This window comes from Thalassophryne amazonica, chromosome 13, assembly GCF_902500255.1.
Source record: "Thalassophryne amazonica chromosome 13, fThaAma1.1, whole genome shotgun sequence".
Taxonomy (NCBI): Eukaryota; Metazoa; Chordata; class Actinopteri; order Batrachoidiformes; family Batrachoididae; genus Thalassophryne; species Thalassophryne amazonica.
The window spans coordinates 42752478-42777696 of NC_047115.1; the positions used below are offsets into that span (position 1 = coordinate 42752478).

Below are 25219 nucleotides of genomic sequence, written 5' to 3' on the forward strand. Positions count from 1 at the left end.
ACTGCAGCGCAATTTCTCGTGCCAATGCGACCTGATGCAACGTAACGCAATATCGCACCAAAAACGTAATCACTCAAAATCGCATTGCATGGCTTGGTCTTTTGTGGCGCCACAACGCGTCCTTCCATGGGGATTACATGGCAACCTCTCGCTGCCGTCGCTCGTCCGGTATGAACGCGGCATAAGAAGTAAAATCAGCGGGATGCAGTTGTGTTGCACACATGGGCGGCTTGTTCAAAAGGGTGATTTGGGCGACGCACGACCAAATGAGATTAAGAGGGATTTTTTTTTTTTTTTTTTTTTTTCTGTCAATTCTACCACTGGTACAGTGCTTATGAGTGTTCCTGAACATTTGATATACCATTTGAATGTCATTATTTAATCAGACTAAAGTCGTGTTTCAAACAGTCCCACTCATTTTGGGGTGATTTCAGTCAGGTGGAAAATTGGCCCAGACATCACTCATAGACTCACATAAAATGTTTGGTTTGTTTTGTTTTTTGTTTTTTTTAACATAACAGGATTTTTCAGTACAATTCCTATGGGTCCTGGGAGGGCTCACTTGATTTTGTGCAATGTTCACTGGGTGTTGCAATTCACTCGCTAGAGTTGCACATCAGAGAGAGCCACTCTCAGACTGCATGAAGAGGATTCAAACCAGGGACGTTTTTCCCTGGATTGAATCCTCTTCATGCAGGGCTGAGGACTCCATATTGATTCTCTCCACGTGACTTCCCTGGACTGAATTATCTCAGCCTGTAGGCGCGGAGGAGCACATACTAGTCAAGCCCAAGAAACATATGAGTGGGTAGTGGATTTACAGAAGAGTCAGGAGTGGGGTTGTTAACTCTGCTAGAAGTTTCTGCGGTAACACTTTATTTGAAGGTACCATCATAATGACATGACACTGTTACATGACACAGTCATGAATGTGTCATACGTAAACATTATGTCAATGTCACAAACCATTTATTATCATTATTATTATTTATTTTATTATGCTGTTATTTTGTCTGTAAAAAAATGTTCATTTAGATTAATTATTAACAGCACTTATAGCTTGTTCATTTTTTTTTATTGCCCTTTGCTCCATTTACCTCCGGAAGGTATTCAGAGCGCTTCATTTTTTCCACAATTTATATTACAGCCTTATTCCAAAATACAGTAAATTAATTTTTGCCCTCAAAATTCTATCCATAATGTCCCATAATGACGACATGAAAAAAATTGTTTGGTGTTTCTGTTTTTTTTGTTTTACAAATGTATTAAAAATAAGAAAAACGCTAAGAAATCAGATGTGCATATGTATTCACACACTTGGCTAAATACTATGTTGATGCACCTTTGGCATCAATTACAGCCTCAAGTCTTCTTGAATATGATGCCACAAGCTTGGTGCACCTATCATTGGGCAGTTTTGCCAATTCCTCTTTGCAGCACCTCTCAAGCGCCATCAGGTTGGATGGGGAGCGTCGGTGCACAACCATTTTCAGATCTCTCCAGAGATGTTCAAATGGATTCAGGTCTGGGCTCTGGCTGGGCCACTCAAGGACATTCACAGAGTTGTCCTGAAGCCACTCCTTTGATATCTTGGCTGTGTGCTTAGGGTCATTCAGTCCTGCTGACAGTTGCCCCAGTCTGAGGTCAAGAGGGATCTGGAGCAGGTTTTCATCCAGGATGTATTGCTGCATTCAGCGTTCCTTCAAGCCTGACTAGTCTCCCAGTTCCTGCTGCTGAAAAACATTTTTTTTTTTTTTTTTTTTTTTTTTTACTTGGTTTGTCCAGTCTAGTTTACATTTACTAGATGTATTTTTAACACTGGCTGCACCAGTTAGAAGCCAACCAGAAAACGGCTGACTATGTTCAAAATAAGGCAGCATGGTGGATTAGTGGTTAGCACTGTTGCCTCAGAGCATGAAGGTCATGGGATCACTTCCTGCCTGGTCCTTTCTGTGTGAGTTTGCATGTTCTCCCTGTGTCTATGTGGGTTTCCTCCAGGCTCTCTGGTTCCCTCCCACAATCAAAAACTTTCATTAGGTAGGGTCTGCTTCTTTCTCTGCCCCTGACCAAGGCAATTTCTCTCCATCTGGAGTTGTTCTGTGGGTGTCGGACTGTGGCTGCCCACTACTCCTAGTGGTTGAACAATGTCTAACTGTAATTAGGATGGGTTAAATGCAGAGGACAGATTTTGGTGTATGTATGTACAAAGGACAATACAGGCCCTACGGTGCCCCGGATGTGACTATATGCAGTAGGGAGAATTGTCGTAATGAATCATCTGAGAAGCTTATGGTGCAGTTTTTTTTCCAACAAGTGAGGCAGTGGCTGATGCACAGAGAAAGCAGCTACACTGAGGCACAAATTTGAGGATTCTTTTGGTCTCAAATGCTTGTTGGCACATTTGCTTTTCATGAATCAATTATTACTGCTTATCCAGTTCAAATGGAAAGTACATTGTCCAACTTTTTTAGTGGTAATGAATCAGAATGGAGCCCCTCTTCATGAGGTGTAACAACCAGAGTGGTGGACACAGTTCCGCTAACTGCTAATTATCAAAGCTAAAGTTTTCATTATCGGATTAGCTTTTGAGATAACTTTGAAAACCATCATCGGACGAATTGTCTTCCGATAAGTTTTGGTCTGATCATTTTTAGACCACTAACATATTTTTGGAAGCGTGGTGAACAAAACTTTATAGTTGCACACATTTATTAAATTTAAAATCAGTTGAATACCTACCTGTTAAATGTTTTGTAGTAGCCATGCAGTTCTATCCTTCGTAAACAGAGGAGAGCTGGTTCCAGAAGAAACCGCTCTATCCTCTGCAGGAAAAGAACTGGTCACAGAAAAGAAAAAAGCTCATTTGTTTTGACCCCATACTGATATGCTGGCAATATCACCTAAGTCATCCAGAGGCATACGGTTAAAATTTTAACCAAACTAATTTTGGACAAGTTATTTAAATTAACATCATGTCTAAAGTTTTATAAAGTGAAAATATCATATGTTTTAGTTTTAAAGTATTGCACTAATTTTGAAGATTTTAGTGTGGACATGCTGTCTCCAGGTGCATTATGGGTAATGTCAGTACATTCACGACAGAAGAAATGCATTTGAGACACTCTAATCAAGCTCCACATAGACAACAGCATTAAACCCTTTGTATATTGTGCCTAACACTTTTGTGAATATATTCTCTGGGTTTATAGACATTGTTATTGTGTTTGCTTTATGTAAAAATGACAGAAGAAGCCCAGGTTGCTTCTCCATTATTTTCAATTGGAATCACTGCAATCGATACCTGTTTGCTATTTAGAGTCCTGTTTATGTCAAACACTGTGTGTGTGTGTGTGTGTGTATATATATATATGTCTGAAATTCAGTTGACAATTAAATTCCACGCATCTTAAATGTAGCAGACACTGATTATCTGGAATTTTGTTTTGGCAAGTTTTCACGGTCTCTATTGCCATCTACTGGCCAGTAGTGTTCATGGCAGTATGCGTGTCTGGATGCCAGTAGATGGCAGTGTTCTATTTATTTTGACCCCGGTTATATCAGACGGTTGTCAAAATAACAACTTGGCTTTTTGCAAATGGCCTTTTTTTTTTTTTAACAAATAAAAAAAGGCACATTTTACAAAAGCACATTTATACTTAAACACCAACACATACATTGGTATTAATTTTATTTATAAAATCAAATCCATAAGTCAGTACTGCTTTATTTTCCAAGACCTCCGCCTCACGGCAACACTGCTATTGAGTAGAGAGTTAAGCTTTGCTGCTCCTCTCAACTGCTTCACTGCTGGAAGTTATATAGTAAACAGACTCATTGTTTGGGTCTGTGGTCACCTTTGATGCTACCAGAAGCGATCATGGTGTTAAAACTCAACATCAACTTGTTAGTAGCTGCAAGTGTACTGGAGGCAATACTGGAAGTTATCGGTTAGCTGTAGCTTTGGATAAATTTTTGGGTGGTTTATCAGTTTACCTTTATAAAAGATAACTTTTCAGTTAGCTGATTATCTGTTATCGAAGCTAACTTTTTGGTTAGCTGTGCCCACGACTGAACAACCGTGAACATGGCTGAGTATTAATATTGTCATATTATACATCATATTTGTTACCGGAACACATTGTGTGGTTGTGTTGTAAATTTTTGTTGATCAAACAAAAGAACTCCTGTAACACTGTAGTCCCCTCATTGCCATTTTTTAGTTACTCAAATGTAACAAAAACAGGATATATGTCAAATAAATGGACTGTATTTATTCCATCTGCATCAGACGCGCAAAGCGTTTTACAATAATGCCTCACATTCACTCCGATATGAGGGTGCTGCCATACAAGGCGCTCACTACACACAGGGAGCAACTAGGGGATTAAGGACCTTGCCCAAGGGTCCTTAGTGATTTTCCAGTCAGGCTGGGATTTGAACTGAGGATCCTGTGGTCTCCAGCCCAACACTTTAACCACTAGACCATCACCTCCCCTATGTCGAAAAGACATAAAGCTAAAAGAAGACGACAGAAGACAAAGCCAAAAAGCAAAAGACCCAAAAGGAAAAGCTCTCCTCCTGGAGACATCATGCCCCCCCAGAGGAAGGTCACTTTTGGACAGATGTACTCAGGTCAGTATTAGTATCCTAGTATCCTACAAACCTTGACTCCCACGGTCTCAGAGTCTTCACTTACAGCACTAGACACAACAAGTACAACTGACACAGCTGTTGTTTGCTAAACCTTGGTTCACACAGTTTTCAGCAGAAAAACAATATACTGTGTTTAGTTACACCAAAAATGCAAAAACAAACAAACTGAAAAAACAAATTGTTCTGTGTAATAAATGGATGGAGACATGAAAAATTATATAAAATTATATAATTTATTATATTATTATATTAAATTCTATAAATTATATAAATGTATATAATTTATATTAAATAAATATATAATTTATATAATTATATAATTATATAAATTAAATAATATATAAAAAAATTAATACACTAGTCATAATATGCTATCATACTAATGCACGAATGTGTGCAACAGGTGCAGATGGGTGTGCATGCATTGTGAAACTGCATATCGTGCATCTGGAAAGTATTCACAGCACTTCACTTTTTCCACATTTTGTTATGTTATAGCCTTATTCCAATATGCATGAAATACATTTTTCCTCAAAATTGTACACACAGTACCCCATAATGACAATGTGACAACAGTTTTTTGAGATTTTTACAAATTTATTAAAAATAAAAAAAAATAAGAAATCACATGTACGTAACCATTTACGGCCTTTGCCATGAAGCTCAAAATTGAGCTCAGGTGTATCCTGTTTTCCACCGATCATCCTTGAGATGGTTCTACAGCTTAATGGGAGTCCACCTTGGGTACAACCCCAATTTCAGTGAAGTTGGGACATTGTGTGAAATGTAAATAACAGAATACAATGATTTGCAAATCTTCTTCAACCTATATTCAACTGAATACACCATGACACTCACCTGTTTCTAATTAACCTGTTCACCTGTGGAATGTTCCAAACAGATGTTCTTTGAGCATTCATCAACTTTCCCAGTCTTTTATTGCCCCTGTCCCAGCTTTTTTGAAATGTGTTGCAGGCATCCATTTCAAAATGAACAAATATTTGCACAAAAACAATAAAGTTTATCAGTTTGAACATTAAATATCTTGTCTTTGTGGTGTATTCAATTGAATATAGGTTGAAAAGGATTTGCAAATCATTGTATTCTGTTTTTATTTACATTTTACACACTGTCCAAACTTCATTGGAACTGAGGTTGTAAATTCAGTTGATTGGACATGATTTGGAAAGGCACACACCCGTCTACATATAAGGTCCCATAGTTGACAATGCATGTCAGAGCAAAAACCATGCATGAAGTCAAGGAAATTGTCTGTAGACCTCCAAGCCAGGATTGTCTCACAGCATAAATCTGGGGAAGGGTTCAGAAAACTTTCTGCTGCTTTGAGCACAGGGCCTCCATCATTCATAAATGGAAGAAGTTCAGATCCACCAGGACTCTTCCTCGAGCTGGCCGCCTGTCTAAACTGAGGGATCGGGGTAGAAGGGCCTTAGTCAGGGAAGTGACCAAGAACCTGATGGTCACTCTGTCAGACCTCCAGAGAACCTTCTGAAGGAGAACCTTCCAGAAGGGCTATCGATTGTGCAACAATCCACCAATCAGGCCCGTATGGTAGAGTGGCCAGACAGAAGCCACTCCTTAGTAAAAGGCACATGGCAGCCTGCCTGGAGTTTGTTGAAACACATCTGAATGACTCTCAGACCATGAGAAACAAAATTCTCTGGCCTGATGAGAGACAAAGATTGAACTCCTTGGCATGAATCAGAATCAGAATTTCTTTATTGTCCCAAAAAGGGAAATTATTGTTGCAGCAGGAGCACACAAAGGACAAGGTACACAAAGATAACAATATCAACAGTGAAAATAGGACCCAATTAAAAGTCTAAAATCAAACTTTTAATTGAATGCCAGGTGTCATATTTGGAGGAAACCAGGCACTATCCCTACAGTGAAGCATGGTGGAGCCAGCATGATGCTGTGGGGATGTTTTTCAGTGGCAGGAATTGGGAGATGAGTCAGGAATGAGGGAAAGATGGATGCAGCAATGTACAGAGACATCCTGGATGAAAACCTGCTCCAGAGCGTTCTTGACCTCAGACTGGGGCAACGGTTCATCACACAACCAAGATATCAAAGACAACTCTGTGAGGGCCACTCTCCCTGAGTGGCCCGCCCAGACCTGAATCTGATTGAACATCTCTGGAGCAATCTGAAAATGGCTGTGCACCGACACTCCCCATCCAATCTGATAGAGTTTGAGAGGTGCTGTGAAGAGGAATGGGCAAATCTGTCCAAAGATAGGTGTGCCAAGCTTATGGCATCATATTCAAGAAGATTGGAAGCTGTAATTGCTGCCAAAGGTGCATCAACAAAGTATTGAGTATTAGGTGTGAATACTTACGCGCATGCGATTTCTTTATTTTAATACATTTGCAAAAAATTAAAAAAATACTTTTCATGTTGTCATTATGGGGTATTGTGAGTGGAATTTTAGTGGAAAAAAAGTTAAATCCATTTTGTAATCAGGCTGAAACATAGCAAAATTTGGGAAAAGTGAAGTGCTCTGAAAACTTTCCGGATGCACTGTATGTATGGCGCATCGGAGTGTTACACTCTTTATGCAGTGCTAGACAGTGCTGGGCTTTCCACATAGCTTTTGGTGGTCCAGAAACACTTTTCACTGTTGGATGACGCACCAGCTTTGTGCCCGAACAGACCTCAATTATAGACTGATACCCATATGGATGCAAAGTTGCTTCATGATTTAGACCAGTGTTTCCCAACCTTTTTTCTTTGAAGCCCCCGACTTGAATGCAAGAAAAGCCCAGCCCCACATTGGCAGAGATGTCCATGCAAACATGCATACACCAAAAGAATGAAGTGATTCATTCCAAATATGACAAAAATGAACATCAAGAAAATCTTTTTTTTTTTTTTTTTTTTTTAATTGAGGTCTAAATGGCTTGTATGTGATTGTGATTTTATTTGACATACACACTTCTAAATTTGACAACTTCAGAGCAGCTAAATCCTCACACACCTCCTGTGAACTTGAGAGAGGCTCGGATCCCAGGATGTGAACCAAGGATTTAGAGGACAGTGCGTCTGGTGAAAAGTAGCAATGATGCCTGCGCTGGTCCCATTTACGTTGTGTGAATGACCATAAATTTTGTGTATTTCTGGTGTTTTTATCATTATAGATGTTGTAAGCTTGTTATTGACTGTGTAGCTTTGTCAAAAAACAGTGAAAATGCTGGGATGAAATCCCCAACACCCTGCCAGAGCTTTTCTGCCAGAATAAAAAAAAAAAAAACACCAAGTGAGCATCGGCCCATATATGTCAAGTTAAGGTTAGTCGCATATAGTGTAATGGCTGTGGCAAATGGGGATTTTACTTCACCACAAAATGCTTCATAGTGGAGGTGAGCAGAGAAGGATTTTCATACAACAAACAGGTCAAATCTAAGCTTGCATCTGTCATCTACTTTCATTTCTCTTTAAGAAAATACTTCTCTATACCAATTCATATTAAGGTTGGATAACTAGAGAAGTAAGTCGAGACTTTTTGTTTTGGGAGATTGGATATTTTTGGAGGTGAAGGAAAGCTTTCCACTTTTGGTCAGTGAACTGTTGGAGGATCTGGTCATTCTCATCAAACCAGTCGTGGTGCCCAAGTGTTTCTTTGCAGATTGTTGTTATGGCTGTCATGAGCTCCTCCCAGTGTTTTGGAGCCAGGACAGAGTACTTCATGGGAAGTTCTTTCATCAGACACTGTTGAAACTCTGCTTTTGTTTCTGAGTCTTCAAGCTCTGTGATGTTGAACCTTTTGACAGTATTGCAGTGCAATGATGTAGTTGAGCAGATGCCAAGGCTTCGAGCGACGCTGTTGCCAGGAGACTTTGAACTGTTGCTTTTACCTGAAGATGGTGCATCCACCATCCTATCTGGGAATCAATCGAGAAAATCTTGCTTGCCACAGAGGGATGGCCATGAGGAGGATAAGAAGTCCAGTAATGACTTAGAATGCAAACACTCTCACACGCTAAATAGGCTATACAGTATAAGGATATGAGCAAACTTAAAAACCTCACAGTAAATCACCTCTTGTTACTCCTGAACAGGCAAAAATGTCATGAGAAGTGTCTGGTAGCATGGAGAGGTAAACACGTGTATGTTTACCTCAGTATATGTAAGGAAACTTTTTAATGTGAAATATACAGCCAGCCTTCTTCCCATTTGGCAACTAAACCTGCGAAGTCCACACAAGTTGATTGTCGATGAGAGGCTTGTTCTTGTGCTTACAACAGGAACAAACTAGAAAGAACAATGTCAGAGTGGTCATGAGTATTCAAAATCTGGAGAAAATGTTTTATTGTAAAAGGCATACTTAACAGATAAGTCTAGAAATTGTTCGCAAGAAATTGGCAGCTCTTTGTTGTGCCACTGTTGTTCATAACATTAGTGCTGCATCGCCATGAAAGGTGATCCTTTATGGCTAGCAGTGTGCAATGGATGACAGGAACAAGAAAATAGCTGAGCGGTAAGTGGGGGAAAATTCATAAAGTATCACCACTAATACGGTGGTCAGTGGCAGGCCTGGCACCAGGAAAAAAAATACTAAGGGGGCGATGAGCTTATCACAGGGGGCGGGGTCACCCCCCCAAAAAAAGTGCGCACCGGATTGGACGTGCCTCTGAGCGTGCCTAATGAATTGGGTGCGCTCCTGGAAAGCTCGTGTATTTAGGCTACACCGTTGTAAGAGACTGACTGAGTAAGAGTAAAGAGTGATGACAGTAATTTTTTTAATTATTATTTGAACATATAGACCCTCGGTCAAGTGATATCCTGCATACCACAAAACCAAACCAACAACTGATCTGAGAAACGACACGAGACAGTAGATTAACCCCCAAGCGCAAAAACACAGCGCAATTGGGCATGACAGTTACACAACAGGTCAAAGATAAACCTTTCATGTAGATATATTTACAACAATACATAACTTTAATATCTGTCATTACGGACGACTGGCCATGAACGGAGGGACTAAGAAAATGCATACCGCACGACAACAGCATGTTATTTGCATTATTATCACTTTTTACTGAGATACACAACACATAACGCGTACATAAAAAGTTGGCTCACTTAACTTTTGTCGTGTCGGCTCTCGGCTAGCTGGCGCGCGCTGCTCTCCAATTTAGCCAGTGCGTCCTCATCAAGCTGGCTGCTTTAGCTGCTGTTCATTGTCGTACTATCCATGAGAAAATCATCCGGAATATCCATTTTGGGACCAAAACACACTTCTCGCATTTTCATCTTTTCCTCTGCGGACAGTTTTCATTTCTTTCCCCCCCTCTGCGGACAGTTCTTGGGCTGCGCGCGCTATGACGTCATTTGTTTATACATAGCGGGCGGGTATAGCCAGGTACCGTCAACGTAAATCTACGATACCGGCCCAGCAACGCCCCGGTAAAGTGATAATAATATTGAATAACTAATATTTTGCTATATTTTCCAGTATTTATTTTTCTTTCTTTTTTCTTTTTATTTTTTTGATAACTCTCACATCCGAGGGGGCGGGATTGATGACGTGAGGAGGCATCACCCCCAAACGCCCCCTCGTGGCGCCGGGTCCAGTCAGTGGTTGGTGTTAACAGAAACACATGGCTTATTATACCTGATGAAGTAGTTGTTATAATATAGATATGAGCAGTGGTGGGCACAGATAACCAAAAAATTAGCTTCGATAACAGATAATCAGATAACTGAAAAGTTATCTTTGATAAAGATAAACCGATAAACCACCCAAAAATGTATCGGAAGTTACAGATAACCAATAAATTCCAGTGTTGTCTCTGGTACATTTGCAACTACTAACAAGCTGAATTTGAGTTTTAACACCACAATCGCTTTTTGAAGCGATATAAGACTCAAACATTGAGTCAGCATTTCTGTGTTTGAACATGCTGCCCCCTGCTGGAAGCTACACAGCTACAGCACTGAAGCACCCTGAGAGCAGTCACAAAGCCAGCTCTCTACCAATCATCCTGACTTATAGTTTTGTGTGAATACTGATAGAATAACTCCATTAATGTCAATTCTGTCATTTGTACAAAGTTAAAATACAACATATATCTTTTAATGTTGAATAATGCACTAATTCTGAGGTTTTGTAACACACACAGACAGATCGCAAAGGATTCTGGGTAAAATGTGCCTCTGCTAAACACTGATTGGTTCAGTCATTCATTATGTAAACCAACACGTTAATGTGACGTGTGTCATGTGTTGGTGTTTACAGATAATTGAGATAAATGTGCTTTTGTAAAATATTACATTTTTATTTGTAAAAACAGGCATTTTTATGGAGCCCTGGAAGTGTCATCGCAAAATGTTTTACATGTGGAGAGAATGTGCGCACGTTTTATGATGTTGTAAAACGTGCACTCAATATTGACACATAAATATTGGCTTTACACTGTGCGAGAGAATTTTTTGGACCGAGTTTCAGGTTAATCACGTGTCCTGCATCGTGTAGTGTACATGGAGTAACAAACTGCGTTTAACATCTGACGACCACCTCCTGATCGCCGATCGTATGGTCGAATGAAAATCAGACCTGTTTGATATTATTCTGGTCGGCCGTCGTGAGGGTATCCTGCTGCTGCAGAGCTACAAGTGTCCAACCGCTCGCACTGTGCCTGTGCAAACACCGCAGAGCTGTCTTGTAATGTTTGTTGTTGTTGTTTTTAAACTTAATTTGTAAAAAAAAAAAAAAAAAAAAAAACCTGCCATGAACACCACTGGCCAGTAGATGGCAGTAGAGGCCTTGAAATCTTTCCAAAACAAAATCCCAGATAATCCGTCTGATACATTTAAGATGCGTGGAATTTAACAAATGCAAATACAATAACGTCTATAAACCCAGAGAATATATTCACGAGAGTTTTAGGCACTAGAGTTTAATGCTGCTGTCCGTGGAGCCTGAACAGAGTGTCTGAAATGCATTTGTCCTGTCGTGAACACCCTGTCCTACCCATAATGCACTGCTGGGCTCAGCATGTGCTCACAAAACCTTAAAAATTAGCACATTATTTTAAAACTAAAACATATATCTGATATTTTCACTTTATAAAACTTCAGACATGACAGTAATTTTAAATAACTAACAGATAACTAATAAATAACAAAATTAGTTTTATTAAAATTTGAACCATAAGTTAAAAATGTATGCCTCTGGATGACTTGGGTGATATTGCCAGCATATCAATATGGTGTTAAAGGAAATGTTTTGTTTTTTTTTGTTTTTTTTGTCGTCACTAGTTCTCCTTTGCCTGCATAGGTAGAGTGGTTTTTCCTGGAAGTATCTCTCTACTGTTTGCAGAGGGTAGAGCTATATACATCTGTTAGGAAACTTAACAGGTAGGTTTTACTGATTTTAAATTTTAAAAATGTTTGCTGTTGTTCAGCTGGGTTTACTGTGTTATCGGTCTAAAAGTTATCGGAGGAAAATTCATCGGAAGATAATTAGTCCGATAATGGTTTTTAAAGTTATCTAAAAAGATAATCAGATAACGAAAACATTATCGTCGATAATTATCTATTATCGGAAGTGTGCCCACCACTGGATATGAGGTTGTTGCTCTTTAGCATATACAAGGGCTGTCCATAAAGTATAGGTCCTTTTTATTTTTTTCAAAAACTATATGGATTTCATTCATATGTTTTTACGTCAGACATGCTTGAACCCTCGCGCGCATGCGTGAGTTTTTCCACGCCTGTCGGTGACGTCATTCGCCTGTGAGCACTCCTTGTGGGAGGAGTCGTCCAGCCCCTCGTCGGAATTCCTTTGTCTGAGAAGTTGCTGAGAGACTGGCGCTTTGTTTGATCAAAATTTTTTCTAAACCTTTGAGACACATCGAAGTGGACACGGTTCGAAAAATTAAGCTGGTTTTCAGTGAAACTTTTAACGGCTGATGAGAGATTTTGAGGTGATACTGTCGCTTTAAGGACTTCCCACGGAGCGAGACGTCGTGCAGCGCTCTCAGGCGCCGTCGTCAGCCTGTTAAAAGCTGAAAACCTCCACATTTCAGGCTCTATTGATCCAGGACGTCGTGAGAGAACAGAGAAGTTTCAGAAGAAGTCGGTTTCAGCATTTTATCCAGATATTCCACTGTTAAAGGAGATTTTTTTAATGAAAGACGTGCGGACGGGTCCGCGCGTCTGGACGCAGCCGACGCGGTGCGGCGGCACAGGAAAAACACCTCTGTTGGAAGCCTTAAGGACAAGTTGGAACATGTCCAGCTGTTAATTTCTCATATACTCACTCCACTGAAAGCCATCAAAAGCTGCCTGGATTTTACAAATGGTTATCAACACGGAGGTGTTTTCCCTGTGCCGCCGCACCGCGTCGGCTGCGTCCCGACGCGCGGACCCGTCCGCACGTCTTTCATTAAAAAAATCTCCTTTAACAGTGGAATATCCGGATAAAATGCTGAAACCGACTTCTTCTGAAACGTCTCTGTTCTCTCACGACGTCCTGGATCAATAGAGCCTGAAATGTGGAGGTTTTCAGCTTTTAACAGGCTGACGACGGCGCCTGAGAGCGCTGCACGACGTCTCGCTCCGTGGGAAGTCCTTAAAGCGACAGTATCACCTCAAAATCTCTCATCAGCCATTAAAATTTTCACTGAAAACCAGCTTAATTTTTCGAACCGTGTCCACTTCGATGTGTCTCACAGGTTTAGAAAAAATTTTGATCAAACAAAGCGCCAGTCTCTCAGCAACTTCTCAGACAAAGGAATTCCGACGAGGGGCTGGACGACTCCTCCCACAAGGAGTGCTCACAGGCGAATGACGTCACCGACAGGCGTGGAAAAACTCACACATGCGCACGAGGGTTCAAGCATGTCTGACGTAAAAACATATGAATGAAATCCATATAGTTTTTGAAAAAAATAAAAAGGACCTATACTTTATGGACAGACCTCGTATTATCCATATTCATTATACATATGTCACAGAAGTGTAAAACAATCCATTTCAGACCTGTATTTTACTTATACTAGTGTAGTATCTACATTGTCATGGCAGTGATGTCATGGTGGCGAGCTGTGTGTAAGTTTTTGTGTCAGAATGTTGTTTCACACGGACAAACACAGTTCTTGACGGGTCCTTAGCCTGGTCCGATGGCTGGGAAATCCCAGTGAGGACCTCCTACAGCCTTCATCTGCCTTCACAGCTTTTGGGTGACAAGCCATCACTTCCTCCGACTGATCCATCGTTGAGGACTTCTTGTTTCACCAGAGCTCCATTAGCCGTCTTCTTTTCAGGATTCCTGTTTGACCTTCATGGCTACCGTAGCAGTCATGGGGCACACAAGGTCCACACCGTATTTCACCCCAACCGGCAATCACTTACCAGTACCCAAGTGTCACAACAAGGACAAAGGGTTGGATTTAGAGTTTTGACACCCAAGTATCTACATGCACAGTTATAGAAATGTAGGACTTTGAAATTGTTTAACATGACCTCTTAAATATAGAACTGTGGAAGGTTGATGAGAAAAAGAGGTCCCCTTTAAGTTGTTTCACTCCTTTGTTATGTAGCAGTGACACTGTTTAAACAGAACCAAATGTAGTGAACCTGTAAGTTACTGGAAACTGATTTCATATTTTGTGGTCTTTAAGGGCAAATTAGTGACTCAGCAGGGACATAAATCTTTTGTAAACTGCCTTCAAACTAACAGACATTTTCCAAAAAGAATAACTATAGACTTCAGGCAGATATTTGTGACCTTTTCTTGACATGTCCGATTACTTGTTATTGTACTTAAGCTACTCAGGCATTATTATCTCTACTGAGATGAGCAAGAAAAAGCATTTCGAACGTGGGTTTGCTGTGGGAACAAGAATCTGAAAATGCTGTTTTAAGATTGCATCATCTGATAGGTGCAGTCAGGTGAATCTGTTTGTCATGTTTTTTGGAGTCATGTCAGGTGATTTCTGTTGGAGGTTCAACAACATTCAGGCTGAACTTAACCCATATTATTTAAGTGGAAATTCTCTCTACAAGCTCCGACATGTATGCATGTCAGCAAATGAATTCTAATAGCTGTAATCATGTTTAAAAATGTTGGTTCCTCTGGGTGAGTTTGAGACCTTTGAACTTCACACTGTAAGACAAACAGAACTCCTGCTTCTTGCTACAGCTGTGAGGGGTTTTAGTTTAGAGCACCTCAGCATGGTGCTTGGTGCTGCAGTGTTTGATTAAAATATGCTGTTTTGTGCTGAGCTGTTTTGCAAATAAAACATGAACTGGGTATAATGTCAGAGATAAAAGCTTTCATTTTGGTCCTGCTTAGCAGTGGATTGAATGAAACACAATTGGTCATAACCACATTTTGTCTGTGGCAGCCTTTGAGTATGTATCACCCTCTAGTGGCTATATGTTTTTTGTTTGTATGTTTGTTTTTTAACTAGGCAGGTCTAGGATGGAACCACTGCAAACCAAGCCAAGGAACTTAAGTTTTGTTTGCTGTCCTGTCAATTACTGGAAATTAGCAAAATAGGTGTGTGGAAAATCTACTTTCAAAACTGAAGGACATTTACTGTATGTCAGTGGAAAGTATTTTGTAATACTTGGAAAATTTGATCAATGACATAAGCCATGAGAATCCTGTGGAACCACTCGTGTTTAGACAGTTTTTACAGTGTGTTTGGATTTGAGTGTTTGTACAGTGCCATATAAGGCCTGTATTAGTAAGTAAAAAAAAACTTAACCAAGCTTGAGAAGCGGTTAATATTCTGAGAGAAAAAAAAAAATCTCAGATTGTCTGAGGTTAAAGTTGGACGTTTATGTCAATAAATTAATATCAGTAAACTGTTATTCTCTGACCTTAAAGTGGTAAATTTATGGAGGAGAAAAGTGCAGACAGGTGCTTTTGACCAGAACTTTGAACCAGAATTTTTTTCCACAACTGGTTTGTTCCAAACAGAAATGGTACTTTAATTCCAGTTTTGAGTTCCACCCTAAAATTGATGCTCGTGAACAAGTTAGAACAAAAAAATATCATTCCCGAACCTGTTAATAACATTCCATGTCAGATGTGGGACACTGAAAACACTGTACATGCCAGACCTGTATGTGGTGCTGTAACACTCTCAAGAGAAAAGGACAAGAAAAGGCATTATAGCGTGCTGTAGCAGGGACCAGAAGATAGAACTTTCCAAAGCGGGACACTTGGTAAAATAAAGACTTTTAAGAGAAAGAGGATCTGTGCTCATCACCTGAAATAGACTTACTGTGTATTTAAAGTGTGTATTTTTAAAAGACACAGCACTGTGTTATTCTCAGCCTTGCAGATGAAGCCTGGGGTACCAAAACAATGGACCAGGCACAGTCCTCATGCGACCATTCATACATTCAGACTGTTTAAAATATTAAAACTATTCACACACTGAGTAAATATAAAGTCTTATTATGACCTGTTACATAGTTCCAGTTGAATTCATCATCATAGCCTGATGATGAGACGTTCTTGATGTGTGCCATGATCAGCCTCTCAAAGCACTTCATGACTATTGGGGTGAAGGTTATCGGCTGATAGTCACTCAGGTCTGTCACTGTGGAACTTTTGGGTATAGGGACAATGGTGAAAGGCCGTCGATCTGGAAGCCTGAGTCTGGCATGTTGTTGATTAGCCATATGAGAAGTTCAGATGAAGAAAATTGAGTCTATTTAGGCACTTATGAACCACACGTGAACAAGAGCAATGACTACATATGCTAAATAGTGTAGCTTTACATTTTTGTAGAAGCATATGTATGCTGAGATTTCTTGTTTTGTTGGGTCATGTTTTTACTGTAAAACCAAACAAGTTCCTGTGTTATTCATTGCTGCCAATGGCATTGCTGTGTTTAGTGTTTCTTTTTGGCATACCTGTATCATTGGTTGTGATGATGTATTGGCTCAAAATAAAGGTTTTTGGAAATATTTGGTGCCCCCTAGTGAATGTACTACAGGCAGCACTTAAAGATTCCCATTTTTAGTTCTCATACCATAGCAGTAGAGAGACTGGAATGCCAACTCAAGATCTTGTTCCACTGAGATCTGTTTGTGAGTTTGCGACCCCAAGATTTGAGCCTCTCGACCGCGAGAGTTGGGATAATTCACTTCCGGTCGCCTTCCAGCAATAACATCAGATGCGCTTTTAAAGCACAGTTTCTGTGTGTTTTCTTGCGTTTTCTGCCATGGGTTCAGCAAGTTATCCCCTCAAAGTGTGTTCAAAGTGTAGCTTGAATGAAGTTCTTGTTGATTTTAAATCGTATTCAGGACAAAACGTGCTAATATTATTGATAAGAGCATGCAGACTGTCAGCAACTGTGGCGGAATATCACGGTCAATAATCATTAATTATACATAAACGTGTATAAAAATACAATAAAAGCACACTATCATTTCAAAAGCATCATAGTAAAACTCATAAATATAACTGTATAAAACTCGTAAAGTGCATAGTAAAAGTCAACAAACACCATAATAAAATTGTCAATCAAAAATCAAACACCATAAAATAGTAGAGAAGCTTGAATCATTGACTGGACTGGGTTGCTTGACGCGAGGATGTTTCGCTTCAAATCACAGAAGCTTCCTCAGCTAAAATTCTTGCTGTGGTAGTCTGACTTCTGTCTTGACTCTGTCTTGACTCTTGACTCTCTAAAAGAGAGAATGCAGCATGTACCACTTGATAAGGGAGGCTGTTCCACAAAGTTACAACTAAATATAAAATATTTTCTTGACTCATATTTGCACCTCAAAATGTGAGGGTGACCTCTGAAACATAAACTATTTGGGTGGGGGGGGGGGGGATCTGGCCTGTGTATGTACAGTAGATGTGTGTGTATGTGTGTATGTATGTATGTATGTATGTATGTGTATATATATATATATATATATATATATATATATAAAACTATTAAGTGAGTGGGGAGTTTAGTCAGTCCAGCTGCAACATGCAGCGATGTGTGCGATATCAGAAGGTTGCCGGCCTCACTGCAGCAATTTCTATTTTTTTTTATTATTTTTTTTCCCAGGATTTCAAAGAAATATTGGCTGGCATCAGTCTTGAAGCTCCTGATATTGTTCCAGAAGAACCACATTCTTTTGCTGAACAACAAACGCATTAAGAACAATTCACATTTTATTTTCAGTCATAAATTTATTAGAATATATATATATATATATATATATATATATATATATATATATATTAGTGTAGAGTAATGTCTAGATAGGGTTAAAGTAAAGGCCTAAATTATGTTTTCAAGTTTTTCGGAAAACACTCTTGACATAGGCCATTATACTACAGGAAGATCTATTCAGCTGAGGATATGGGCAATTTACCAGAGGTGGCCAGCATGAGGAGCTTACTTAGGCAATATAATAATAATAGTAATAATAATAATATTTTTATTAAAAAGTTATGTAGGCAATTATTTTAAGAAGGTGACATGCAAAATGCAGCATAAGCTAAATAGTGTTTGTTCTGTGTTGCTTAAAAGAGCCTCACACACAGTGAAAACGAATGCATTGGAAAAATGTTTATACTTGAATATTTTACCAAATTTCATGTATAATGCAGCAAATAGCATGTACATTTTTCTGGGAATTTGAATTAGAATTAAGCAAATTTTAAAGAAGTGATGAAGCAATGTTGCTGCTATTTGTTAACACTTTTGAGACCTTGATATCAGTGACCTTGACCTTTGACACAGTAGAGTACCTCTGAAGCAGTTCTATATTTTAATGTCTAAAAGTATATCATGTCAGCTTGCAGTTTACTTCATCACAATGGTGATATTCTAAATGTACACTTGGTTGCCACAAATGGTTTTGACATCAAGCCTTCGCGCATTTTATTTTCTAAGTTATTACCCACATTTACCCACAGTGAGGCAATTATGGAATACAAGTGATACAAGTGTAATTCTGAACTATATCTGGTAATGATCAGATTTCATGTGATCCCCTGTGCCCTTGACTTTTGCACCATCTTGGTCTAAACCACTGACAAAATAAATAAATAAATTTAAAAAGAATCACCACACTTTGGAAATCCACCAGTGATAAACCAGTGAAGTCACACTATGTTTGGTGATGATCATATAAAATGCTCCAAGAAGAGCAAAACAGTTCTCAGTAAAGTTCTGTCAGTATCTATTTTATATCCTCCTGACTACCAGAAAGGTAGTATATTGTTTTTATTTGACTGTTCTTCTAATTTAATGATTTCTATGACTATTTATTTATTGTTGTGTGTTTACGTATTTTAAATTTCTGAATGCTGAAATTTGGAGTGATGGTGCAAACTAAGGTTTATGTTTTATAAGAAATGACCATCTATAATAATTGTAGTATAATGTAAACAGGTGTAGCACCTCAAAATAGCACTAGGTGGCAGTAGAAAGCTGAGCTTAATAATTTGATACAGGCTGCATTGCTGGATTTGAAATGTAATTATGTCAGTACTGAAGCAACAGAGAAGTTATGGAATAACATCGAAAAAGGTCAAAGAATCAATATTTCTGATTATTTTATTGCAAACCATATTTTTTTTTACTCCTTTAAAACAATGTAAACATCTTGACTTGTGTAATCAAGCCATATATGGAAATAAGTACTGCAGCTCTACATTTTTCTTGCAAAACTTTATTAACAGTTTTCTTGTTGTTCAGTCCTCATCATCATTCTCCTCATAAATAACTTTTTGCCAGTCATCATAAACAGAGGCAGGAATTAAGGCTTTATGCCTTTTTATATTCCAGCAAAGTCCCACCTCCACGCTGACCAGTTGTTTCTTCCCCAGTTACAACACTTTTCATGCCATTATTTGTCCAAACAACCAGTCCATGGGGTCTTTGCCCCTGCAGTCTCGTTCTCTGGCTGATCTGAGAGAAAACACCTCAGTGCTGTTTGGAGTAAAAGGTCTGGACGTCCTTAAAGCTCGTGGAGAGCTGCGAGGGAGGGAAGCTGACCCCGCGAGCTTCATCTGAGTCTTTGAGAGCTGTCGTAACCTGGGGGACCTCTGGGGCCTGAGGAGGCCACAACTCAGAGCCTCGACAGGCCGGGCAAGGGCCTGGATACTGGCCATGTAGTCCTCCGGGGAGTGGGAACTCGGGGTGCACTGGACAGAGGAGGCGTGGACAGTGGACTCCTGTGAGGCTGAGTCCTCAAGTGTCTCCGTGATCGTCGGTAAGCGAGGCAGAGAAAGCAACAGTCGTCTGTGCTTCATGCTGCAATGACAGAACAAACATTATTAAAGAAAACTTCTCCCAAGGTTTTAACACACACTTCAGTGTTACATTTTGAAAATGCAAATCTTTTTTTTTTTTTAAGTCAGGTTTCATACAATAATTTCTCACTAAACTCTATGATTCCATAAAGAATTATGTGATAAATTACTTTTAAGCATAAATCCTACTAATGTCTAATTTCTAAAGTTTACACAAAGAATACAGTTCATAGTAAAGTACATGAAGCAGGCTCACCTTTGCAGCTGGAGTTGTGGTTCGGTGTCTTCAGTGTGCAGTCGGATCACTGAGTATGAGTCCAGTGCAGCTTGGAGTCAGACTTTATAGAGACACGCTGCAACACCGTGATGAACACAAGCTGCCAAATATAGCACTGCTGGCCTTCCCCGTGTGTGTGGGTGTGTCATTGCCGTTCAGGAAACTCAGAATGGGTGGGTGACTGAGGTTCAGCAGTGCAGCTGCCCTGAATGTTTATTTTTCTGGAACAGTGAGGCCCTGGAAGCAATATTATTCCTTCTTTCTGTCATCCACAAGCAATTAGTTTGTTTGTTTGTTTTTTTTGTTTGTTTGTTTTTTTGTTTTTTTCTGTCACACAGATGGCGTGGAAAATTACATTATACTCCCTGCAACAAAAAAAAAAAAAAAAAAAAACTAGAAGGGACTTGGAGAGTGGATACCTCTACCAAGACCACATGTTCCTGAATGCTTAAAATGTCTCCTGGGTTCTGGATCCAAAATATGTTCTGATTACATTCAAAATAAAATTCCTCCTTGTCTTGTGCGTTATCCATCTGTTCACCAAATTTCACCAACATCCTCTCACAACTTTCTGAGTAAAATGTTGCAATTTGCTAAACATTGTTATGGATCTCAGTTCCCAAATATATTCTAGATTGCCTCCAAAAATGAATCACTGTAACATTATCTATCTACTCACCAAATTTCACTGAAATCAATTTAATACATTTTGAGTTATACTGCCAAAAGTATTTTGCCTTTGTCATTCCATACAGTCATATGCAGTACTCAGGTCCTAGTTATTAAACAAAAATAAAATGTCACAGGTAAGTATTAAAAATATGATTGAATACAACAAATTAAAATAGAAAAAAATGATGGCAAAACCTGTCAGACCTGGCAGGCCCAAACGTATCGTGAGGGTCTGGGCGGCTTTGCTTGAGCTGCTGCCCCCATGACCCGACCTCAAATAAAGTGGAAGAAAATGGATGGATGGATGGATGATGGCAAAAAACAATAAAATAGTAACTCTCAAAATTATATACAGTATTACAGTATATCCAGTTATTGGCACAAAGGGAGGTAGCAGCAAATGTACCTAGTCTGAAAAGTTGAGTCACCTATAGTGTACAGTCTGACATGATGTTATGTTCAATAGTCTAACAGCATCCGGGTTTTGTCGTACCCTGAATATTGCTGAACCTCCTGGCAGAGGTCTAGTTCATACAAGTTGAATCACATGGCATTTGAAGCAGTCTGGGTTTCTTGAGTGTGCACATGACTAAGTGTAACTTATTTCCAATCAAAGGTTTTCAAACTTTGAGAATATTAATATCTGATATTAATGTAAACATTCCTAATTCTGTATATTTTTAGAAACTCATTCCCAGATTCCAGTTGCAAGAAAATGTTTTTTGCCAATATCTCTGTAGTATAAATTGTTCATTCCACAGAGAAGCAATAGCTCAGCTTTTTTGCGTCATGAGGTGAATTATTCATTTTCATCAGATATCCCATTATTTGAAAGGCTTACAAGCCTTATTTGACACATTTTCATATTCCAGTAGAAAGTGCCCTTTAATGAGCAGTTGCTCACTATTTATTTGTATAATAATTTATTATTGTGGGCAGTCTAAGGCACACCTGTGCACTAATCATGGTGTCTAATCAGCATCTTGGTATGGCACACCTGTGAGGTGGGATGGATTATCTCAGCAAAGGAGAAGTGCTCACTATCACAGATTTAGACTGGTTTGTGAACAATATTTGAGGGAAATGGTGATAATTGTGTATGTGGAAAAAGTTTTAGATCTTTGAGTTCATCTCATACAAAATGGGAGCAAAACCAAAAGTGTTGCATTTATATTTTTGTTGAGTGTAAGTTCAAATAAACAGTAAGGCAAGTATTGTTAGTGTTGTGTGCTACACATAAATAACACAATCAAGATCTTGGGGTGTGTGTGTGTGTGTGTGTGTGTGTGTGTGTGTGTGTGTGTGTGTGTGTGTGTGTGTGTGTGTGTGTGTGTGTGTGTGTGTGTGTGTGTGTGTGTGTGTGTGTGTGTGTGTGTGTGTGTGTGTGTGTTTCCAAACTCCATTAATAATCAGTTGTTCTTTTTTAACTTGTATCTCTAGATAATGGTGCATGAATTTACAATTATTGCTTAACATTTAACTCAAAAATGTAGTATTACAAAACAAAGGTATTACACAATATTTGCTGATTTCTCTGAATTTGAGAAAAATTGCCACAGCTGCTTTAGAGTCACATGAGAAGCTTGGCTGAAAGGCATTTGTAAAACAGTTTGTCCCTCAGTAAACTCTGTCTTGCTGCTTTCTGGGAGAAATGCAGTTCTGATGTAACAAGCTCAATAGTTGCTCGCTGAAAGAGCAATTTGATGCTGTGTTTACACTGTGACATCTGCTCTTATCTGGATCTTAACTCATGGAAAAAAGAGGGAATTTTCCAGGTGTCTGACTAATTACAGTAATTCGACTTATTTTCAGCAACAGCGAGTAAATAAGTTGTATAAACTTTCACACCATCTGAAACATTCTTATTATTCTGTGACATAGAATTGAAATGTATGAAATTTTAAAGGAACCAAAACCAAACAAACAAGAACACTCGCAATAATTTGACTGGTGTATGACATCTGTGGAAACATTAACCACACACCAACAGATTGCGCTGTAAAATAAGACTTTTTGTTTTAACTTTTCAAGGTTAATGTACTTAGTGGCAGCATTTCTATCACAACATGTGCAAACAGTTTTTGTTTTGTTTTGTTGGTATGGCCAAAGCAGATGGTCACCCCACTGTTGTCTTCGAGCTTTCTCAGGAGGATTGGTAAGGTTGGACTTTGCCCTGGTGAAGCACCTTGGAAGGACTCAGATTGTGATTTGGTGCTATATAAAACTGAAATGAAAGTGGGTTTGATCAGGGGACAAGTCAAATTTAAACCTTGCTCATGTGTAGCACCTTGGTGCAACTTACGTATGTTGGGAATTTGTACTGTACAAATTGAATTGACATGTGAACTGAGTGTCCAGACTGCCTTAAAAGTTTACATTGGAAAATCTAAACCCATCTTTGTGACATAACATTGTTGTTACGCTCGTAGTGCACCTTGGACGGTTAGGGTTAAGATTAAAAGCAGACTGTGAAGCCAGTTTTTCATTACAGATTTGTGCAAACATTGCGTGACATTTCCAGAATGTCAACAAATCACTCACGGGCGGGGGGCTGAGGAGTAACAGTAACAGACAGAGGACGGGAAGGAGAGGAACAGTAGTAGTTAATAAGCCAGGAGAAAGCAGTATTTCTGTTATTTATATTTGTATTTACATTTTGCAAATTGTTTTTATTTTTGCTTTTGATACTCTGTGTGCTTCTTACCCTGTGTGCTGCTATACAATGCTGCTGGAACCTCAGTTTCCCTGAGTGAGTCTTCCCAAGGGATAAATAAAGTTCTGTCTAATCTGATCTAAAATCTTAAATTACAGTTTTTTCCATTGATTGATGTTATGCAACTATTGGGTTTTGTCCTCTTGCAATAACTGTCATTCCAATAGCCATGGCAACAGATGTGCAAGTCCTGCTAAATATTGACATTTTTCTTTTCTTGCAAGTCCAGTATTGTCATAACATTTGTGTCTTATAAGATTTAAGAAGCTCACAGTCTCTCCCTTCGTCCACATGTACTGCACGTTGTACTTTAGAATGTCATGTGACTCTTTGTGGACATCATGTAACCTGTAATTGCAGAAAAAACTATGAAATATTACTTACTTTCGTAAGTAATCGTCTGAAAATCAACCTCATGCGAACATTTTTTTTTCCCAATATTTGAAAGGGTTTTGGTTGTGTGTGTGTGTGTGTGTGGGGGGGGGGGGTTCCAAATACATGAAGCGTATTTTCATTTCACTACTTCAATTTGTGCAATTTGAAGGGTAAAGGAGACTCACCTGGAGATGCACATGATACAAAGTGGTCAAAACAGAAGTGACCTGATTTATTTTTCACACTGGGGAGCACCTTTTTTTCCTGGAATATGTCATTCACTACAAATACAACAATCAATCATTTGTGACTATGACATGAAAAAAGACATGATACCGTCTTGGTTTAATAGTTTTAAAAGTTACAGCAACTTTTCCTTGAAAGTTCAGTCAACGTAAATGTTTACGCAGCCTGGACACAAAATTTTGAAAGTTTAAACAAAAGGTTTTTGTCAGTGTAGTAAGGATTAGTAAGCAAATGTCACTTATCTTTAGTATCAGATTTTGCAATAAATGTGCAAAATGTTTTCAGTCTTACACAATCGAGTGGAAAGCACAAAAACTGTCCATTTCATTCTAAATTTAGAATTTCAAAAACCAAACACCTCCTGCGTACGTGACTTTAAACAGTCTTGGCTCTGTTGAGAGCCGCCATCTCAGACGTGACTTCATCCACTGAGTGAGTGAATAAACTGGGTTTGCCTCACATGCTGAGGGTTCCCCCTGGAGCTGTGAGCGGACAGTCCTGCACGTACACCTGATACTGAGCTGATGTGGCAGGCTGCCGGCAGGATATCCTCTGATATTTATTGTTCCTTCTTTCTGTGTGTGTATAGGAGGATGGACAGCTTGTTCTCGAGGGGCTGCTGAATATCTACTGGGGTCTACAACGACCAATCAGGCTTCAGATGTATGATGACAATGAAAGATTCCGTCTCAACCGGTAAAAACCTGTTGTCAGACTAAACAGAGGTGCTTTCAACATTTGGAATTTATGACCACATGATCAACACGGAGACTTCACACCAATAGAATCAGTAGTTGTAATGCTCGACTACGACTAATGTGGACCTGGCTGGTCTACAGTTTTTATTTCTAGCTGACAAGTTGGGTAATGCAGATGGAACAATTTTTCTATAATTTAAAGGTAACTCAATGACCAAAATTAACCTGTGTCTGATAATTGCTTTTGTGATTATTTTCGTAGTAGAGCAGGTAGCTCAGTAGGATAAGGCGCTGGACTACCGAATCTGAGTTCGATTCCCGGTCTCACT

The 25219-nt window shown here is 39.2% G+C and overlaps 1 protein-coding gene and 1 long non-coding RNA gene across 2 annotated transcripts in view; one reads left to right on the forward strand and one right to left on the reverse strand.

Annotated features, from left to right (window-relative positions):
• The window catches only part of rassf4a (Ras association domain family member 4a), an 81092-nt gene that overhangs the window by 38523 nt on the left and 17350 nt on the right, over positions 1 to 25219 (forward strand). The window contains exon 4 of the mRNA XM_034184758.1: positions 24782 to 24888. Within this exon, the coding sequence (XP_034040649.1) occupies positions 24782 to 24888 (107 nt within the window). The remainder of the gene's footprint in view (positions 1 to 24781; positions 24889 to 25219) is intronic.
• On the reverse strand, positions 19194 to 20297 carry LOC117523283. The gene is made up of 2 exons (XR_004564464.1): positions 20166 to 20297; positions 19194 to 19910 (listed from the first exon to the last, which is right to left on the reverse strand). It is a non-coding gene; the product is annotated as an uncharacterized LOC117523283 (long non-coding RNA).